Source organism: Leptopilina heterotoma, unplaced genomic scaffold (assembly GCF_015476425.1).
Source record: "Leptopilina heterotoma isolate Lh14 unplaced genomic scaffold, ASM1547642v1 Lhet_296, whole genome shotgun sequence".
Classification (NCBI taxonomy): Eukaryota; Metazoa; Arthropoda; class Insecta; order Hymenoptera; family Figitidae; genus Leptopilina; species Leptopilina heterotoma.
Window position 1 is genome coordinate 273,957 of NW_025111000.1, and position 7,648 is coordinate 281,604.

The 7,648-nt window shown below is 29.9% G+C and overlaps 1 protein-coding gene across 1 annotated transcript; it reads right to left on the reverse strand.

The window, feature by feature from the left end:
- Positions 1-2,212: 2,212 nt before the first annotated feature.
- LOC122504405 lies at positions 2,213-3,001 on the reverse strand. The gene has a single exon (XM_043615505.1). The coding sequence runs from the start codon at positions 2,999-3,001 to the stop codon at positions 2,213-2,215; it is 789 nt and encodes a 262-aa protein (XP_043471440.1).
- Positions 3,002-7,648: the final 4,647 nt, after the last annotated feature.

The following is a 7,648-nucleotide window of genomic DNA, read 5'->3' on the forward strand; positions in this document are numbered from 1 at the left end:
TGTAGTGGTGATTTTTAAAAAATTCAACGTCTCCTCAGTGGGGCCAAAAACACGTCCGTGGATAAATTGACATTGAACCTGCAAATATTAACCGATTTTGACGTTCTTTGTTTTGACTTGAAAGTAACAAAATTCCTCACAACTTGTTCGTTTTTTTTATTAAAGAAAATAACTTTTTTTATTGTTTATTTATTTATTGTTAAAGTTGAAAAAAAATTTCTTATTTAAAAACTTTACAAGTTTTTAGAAAAAGACAGTATTAGATCAACAAAGTCTAAAATTGTTAAAGTAGTGCTTTAGTCTCTAAATCTGAATTACTAAGAATGTTTACTAATTTGAATTAGTAACTCACTTTTTGCTTTTAAATTAGCAAGATTTCACTAACTAATAGTAAACATTCTTACTGATTCAGATTTAGAGAGATAGAAAAATTTTCTAACAATTAGAAAATTGTTTAAACATCGCTCGTTATTGTTATTAACAAATAAGAGGAATAAAAATGATTTGCTTGTTTTCTTACCTTTAGCAATTAAAATGCACGTAATCTTTTGTATTTGAGGCCAAAAGTAATTAACAGTGCAAATAATTATTATAAACTAACTATGGTTATATATTTAAAAAATTTATAAAAAAAGACAAAATTTCTTATTATTGTAGATCTGTCTTTTTCTAAAAACTTATAAAGTGTTTGGATACGAAATTTTTTGTAAGTTAAACAGTAAATAAACAATAGAAAAAATTATTTTTTTCAAAAACAAAAACTAACAAGTTGTGCGGAATTTCGTTACCTTTAAGTCAAAACAAAGAATGTCAAAATCAGTTAAAATTTGTAGGTTGAATGTTAATTTGTCCACGGACGTGTTTTTGGCCCCACTGTGAACTCTCACAATTCTCATTATTTTTCAATGGCAAATTTTCAAAAGGTTTTTTCATTATTTTAAACAATCAATCTTATAAAATTTGACATTTTTAAATATTTTCCAAAAATTTTTTTAAAAATTCTAATAATATATGATAATTTTGAATCGTAAATTATACCGGAGAATAAATTAACACCCCTAAACGGTGTTCCGGAATTCTTTTTGTAAAAATGGCCACCGTATTGTGTACAAAATTTTAAAAGTATTTTCCTTTCCAATTGGGACAATTATGACAAAATCTACAAAAATGCCAGATTTCCTGAGGTTTTAATCTTTTATTTGCGCCCAAGAAATAGAAATTTTATTCACATACACAGCGATAGTTTGTAGAATTAGAAGACTCTAAACAAATGTGTGTTACATCTAATTACCGCTAGGGGCGTAGGGGCACCTGACGGGCACACAAAAATTTCCAATTTTACATTTTACGGTCGTGTATTATAATTATCTTTTAATTTCTTTTACTCAAGCCCCACAAACCACAGACATTTTCTGCAAGTTTGCTGCAAGTTTTCCATGCAAATTTCGCATGTTTGCACTGCAAGTTTGCAGCAAACTTGCGCCAAATAGCAAAAACTTAAATGTATGCGCAGCAGTTTACTATGACATCTAGAGCTGCGCAGTATATTTTAGTCACCTTCCCTACAGGGAAGGCATCGTTCATCAAAATATATGCAATTTGAAAAAAAAAATTTTTTTTAATTTTTTAGGTATTTTAGAAAGTTTGCTGCAAATTTTCCTCAAGTTTTCATTGCAAACTTGCCAAAAGGGTGACATTTTTATTTGTATGCAAGTTTGCTGCAAACTTGCAATGCAAACTTGCGAAATTTGCATGGAAAACTTGCAGCAAACTTGCAGAAAATGTCTGTGCTTTATGGGAGTGGAAGAAAAAGTTTTTAGGAAATCTGGCATTTTTACAGATTCTGCCATAATAGTCCCAATTGGAAAGAAGAATACTTTTAAAATTATGTACATAAATCGGCGGCCATTTTTACAAAACAAATTCCGGAACACCGTTAACAATAATATTTTCAATATATGCTGAAATTTCACCGGTTCCTTCTCTTAAAGCAATATAACTATTATTTTACATTTACAACTAACCTATAAATCATTAAGCATTAAAATTGTATCATCAGTGTCAGACATATCTTCGCTATCACTGTCATCTTGAAGGTTGATAACAAAAGGCTCTACATGCGCTGAAATTCGAGGAAGATTTCCTCTATATTCCTCTTCTATTTTTTGCGCATGTCTTACGTAATTCGGCCACAATGTTGGGGGTACATTGTTCATGGATTCCTCACACAAGTTTCGAACATCCGCGATTTTGAAGGTTTTGTTTTTTTTGCTACATCTTTTTTTACATATGCCCAAATCAGCTCGATTGGGTTTAGCTCGCAATGAGCTACTGGTAACCATAGCAAATGTATTTCACCGTTTCTCATTTCTTCTGCAATTTTATCCAGTAAATACACTTTTGGATAATGATAGTGACGTGCAAGTAATAACAAATCCGGTTTATTTTTTTGGTTAAAGTCAAACACATCAGATGGTATTTCAACTTCACGTCGAATGAGCCATTCTATTATCTCTGCTTTTTTCCATTTTGTTGTTGGATTTCTGAACTGGGGATCGAGCATCGTGTGATAGGGTGCCTGGTCGAGAACAACAACAGAATTTCTGGGTAGAATTCTAAGCAAGTGACGGAACCACTCCTCGAAATGTTGCGCGTTCATTTCTTGGTGATAGTCCGCAGAGCCTTTATTTCCAATGAAACATGTCATACAGGACTCCACAAACCCATTTTCGTTGCCAACATGCAAAATGATGAGTCTCTTTCCAGCTCCTGAAGGAGTCACAAATCCTCCACGATAGTTGCCAATTTTTTGAACATCACGATACGCATCAAAATTGTCAACATTTTTTTCGGTACTGTATTCAACCCATCCTTTAGATAGCGTGTGGTTTGCGCCACACCATGTTTCGTCGAGGTAATAAATATTATAACCTTGACTTCTGAAATTCTGAATGGATTCCAAATAAAATTTTCTTTTTTCAGCGACACTTCGACTTTCCATTAAAATCGGCTTTTTTTGAAATTTTTGGTAACTAAAATTTGTTTTCTTTAATAATTTCCATAATGTTGTTTTACTTATTTGCGGAAACTCAGGAACATCTTCTTTCATTTTAATTAACAGATTCTGGACAGTCGGAAAAGTCTTGCTGAGATAAAAGTCGAAAATTTTTCTTCGAATGACACTTAAAAAGAAATCCTCAATATAAATTTGCGGTCTTCCGGTTTTTACATGAGGTGATTTTAATTCTCCGTTAGCAGCTTCTCGACATACTCGCTTAACTGTACGTTCTGAAATTTCTAAACATTCAGCTGTACGCTTAACAACATTAAATTTTTTGAAAACAGCTTTCTCAATTTTAAAATGAGCTCTTACTTTAAGAACCATAACTTTTTCTTCCACATTTAAAGCACTGTTTTTTTTCTTTTCATCATTCCGCAGTTTTAAAAAATTAGCATTAATACTTTCAGTTTCATTATTTTTTTCACTGTCTACACAATTGTCATGATTCACTTCACTTTGTTCTACTATTGTGTTATTATTTAATTCAATCGATTTTTCTTGTTCACAAGTCACTGAGTCAAGTTTCTTTAACAATCACTTTTTCCAAGTCCAGCTGCTAAAGATGAAAATAAACAGTTTCCACTACCACCTGTTTCTTTAATTTTGAATTTATATCCAGTTTCGTGAATTAAAATAACGTTCGACATTTTTCACTTGCAATTTATTAACATTTTTAAACGAAAAATCAAATTTTTACGAACACTGAAAATCGACGTTTTCACGACGAAAGTCTGTCGTCTACTGAAATTGACAAAACTCGGGTTAGTTTTACTGTAAGTTAAATATTCCAGAGTTTCGTTTAATATAACGTTTTATAACATTTTACTGCTTAAGAAGACGTTAAGACTCAGGTACAACCCTCAATAAATGCAACTCAAAGTTTGCACTACCTGCATTTAAAGAGTAATGTACAAAACTTTCTACTCTCTTAAACTGAATCAGTGAAAAACTACTGATTTCCAATGGCTCTCTGCTCATGATCACCATGATCACCAAATTTCCAGTAAAATTTCACTGATTAAAATCGCAAAAAGAGAGCCATTGGTTCAGCGGTTTTTCACTGATTTTTGTTCACTGTCTAAAATATAAAATTATATTCTCATTTTATGTATTAAAAATTGATTAAATAAAAATAATGTCCGGAGTTTATATAATTTAAATATAATGAAATCAATAACATATAGCCAATAACACAGTTGATAGTCACTTGTGTCGTGCCTTGTCAGGTCGGCGTATGTGTCGTGTTGAAAAAGTATAATGATCGTGACGTGTCAAGACACGACAATGCACGTGTTCTTGCGTATTTTTGCGTGTCGGCGTCATTGTGATTTTGGGTCTTGTCGTGTCGTTTTGTGTCGCGTGACAACACAAAGACATTTAAAATCTGCTACTGTGTTGTATTTTATTGTATTATATTATTATTATGTGTATTAATAATAATACACATTAAATATTTGTAACGTATCTTTTTTAACAAAAACACATATTATTTCTAATGTGATCGTATTTGGACACGAACACATTTTACAAACGAATAAGAATATCTTTGTACACAACTCGTCTAAAATTTTGTTCCTTTCGAAATCCCTTATTCTGCGCCTTTGGCATTTTCTGACACTTGCTGCATTGTGCAGTAAACTTAGCATTGTTGGACCGTCAACAATGGGAGACTCATTTTCACTCGAGGCCTTCTGGTTCGAAAAAAAATGGTTAAAAAAATTTTTTCATTAAACTTTTTTCGTAATTTGTTTAAAACTTTGAAAATTTAAATATATTATGTGTGAATTTGTTTACGCACTTTAAGCTAAAATTCGAATTTATGCGACTGTTGGAAGTTGAGATAGCATTTTTTTAATTTTTTCACTTTATGCATTAAACTAATTAACATTTTAAACTTTCGTTTTAATAATATCATTTAGGAAGAATTAATGTCTACACCTGATTTTTTGTTTCAGTTTCTAACCATTTTTCTTTAAATTGTACGGGCTCAAAGTCAGCAATGATAAATTGGTCGTTTTTTCCGTGTTTTTTCACCATTTTCTTATCGTGTTATCAACACTATTTGACTTGCAATAATTAAATTTATATCAACTTGTTCGGAATAAAATTGTCTTTCTTATGCTTTTTTTCGTTTTTATTAGCGATTTTTTTTCGCGAAGTTATTCACCGAAAACTAGAGGGGCCAGGATTTAATGAACGGATAGTAGGGTAGGGTGGTTCTTATTTTGGCAATGTCTCCAATCATCAGTCTCACCCCAAAAAATTAATCAAGGTATAAAAAAAATGTTCCTGAAAGTTTAAAGCAAATCGAACAATATTAACACGTGCCTCTAGTCGACTGAAATTTTAAATGGAAAATACATGTAATTTTTCCTTAAAATCACAAAAAAAAATTTCTAGCTTATACAATTTTATTAAAAAAATTTTTAACTTTGGGTGCTTTTAGTACAAGATAAGAGGTAAAACATCCAATTATTTAAAATGTGAAGGAAAAATTATTAACTATTAGAATTAAAATAATAAAATACAATATATATATATATATGGGGCATTCTCCGTGAAATTTTCACTCAAAATTTTTTTTTGATTGAAACAATTTTTTTCGAATTCTATATGAAAAATAAGTAAATACGTGTATTTTTATTTTTTTATTTGATAAAAATTATGAAAGTTATGGTTTTTTTAGATTTAACGTTTTCAGATGCAGAGGACTTTTGAAACACTTTTTTCTCTGTTATACCAAAAGATAAAAAATTATATAATATATGGAAATTATTTATTTTTTCATGAATATTTCAAATATGTAATAAAAAATAACATTAATAAAGCGAAAACATTAAATAAATTAAAATTTCGTCTAAAATGTGACTTTTCTCAAAAGCGAAGTAATTGATTTTCGATTTTTTTCTTTCATTACAACCACTGACAAATAAAGAAATTTTTCCCACTTATGCCAAAGTGGTGTTCCTTAGGGTTCAAATTATATTTAAAAATATGTCAGTCGTTGCACAGAATATTATTCGACTTTTACACTTTTTAAAAAATTAACCTTCAAAAACAAAAGAAAACGAATGTTTTGTGGTTAATTTTTCAATTTCCTTCTCTAAAATCTGTGTAACGACTGACATAATTTTAAATATAATTTGAACCCTAAAGAACACCACTTTAGCATAAGTGGAAAAAATTTCTTTATTTGTCAGTGGTTGTAATGAAAGAAAAAAATCGAAAATCAATTACTTCGCTTTTGAGAAAAGTCACATTTTAGACGAAATTTTAATTTATTTAATGTTTTCGCTTTATTTAATGTTATTTTTTATTACATATTTGAAATATTAATGAAAAAATAAATAATTTCCATATATTATATAATTTTTTATCTTTTGGTATAACAGAGAAAAAAGTGTTTTAAAAGTCCTCTGCATCTGAAAACGTTAAATCTAAAAAAACCATAACTTTCATAATTTTGATCAAATAAAAAAATAATAATACACGTATTTACTTATTTTTCATATAGAATTCGAAAAAAATTGTTTCAATCAAAAAAAATTTTTGAGTTAAAATTTCACGGAGAATGCCCCATATATATATATATATATATATATATATATATATATATATATATATATATATATATATATATATATATATATACGAAGAATGGACAAGAGGCTTTACTTAACGCGTTGAGTGAAGGCTCCCCGCGCTCCCCTTGACATTGTGTGAGAGAGAAGGAATATTATGTATAGCATTGAAGCGTTCTCTCTCGTACCTATTGTTCTTTTCTGAGTATTGCGTACTCTTTTTGTCCTGTAGCTCTTTCTCTCTCCCACTAATAGTGAATTTTATTATTTTAATACATCTTTTAATTTTTCAAATTATTGAATACAGGGTAGATGCTGGCCCGGTTAAATTAAAACTATATTTATCATACAATATCTACATGAACGGGAACGTTTAGGTTTTATTTAATTATTTATAAATTATAATTTATCCTTTCTTGCTTCCCTGTACCAACCTAGCCTATGAACCTTGCCTGCCATAAACTGCATACTTGCGGAAGGTTTCTACGCAATATTAAAATAATTATTGGGACAACTGATTTAATGTTGGATTTGTAACAACCTTTAAAGGGTTACAAAATAGAATGGAATTTCTATTTTTGAAATGTCCATTATTTCCAACTTACATTAATCCTATTTTAAGAGATTAATTTGAAAAATAAATAAACAAATTAAAGATTGTTTCATCAATTAAAAGAATATTAAAAGATATTCTTTTCTAAGAATAAAAAAAAAAGAATTTATTTCAACATAGTGCAATGAACCGATTCCATAAAATGCAAGTTCGGCAATTTTGGCATGGCAACAGGTCTAACGCCCTGTCCCCACCATCTTTTATTGCAATATTTTCCCACCTAATTAGAATTCAATCAAACTATAAAAGAAGCATTAATGACCATCCAAATTGTTCAGTTCGGTTTCCGCAACCCCCAGAGGCTAAACTCTGGCATCGGTGTAAAAGAAATTTGTTAATCCTATAACGTTCCCGTCCGGTACCAAAGACTCAAATTGGTTGTGTGCTTACACG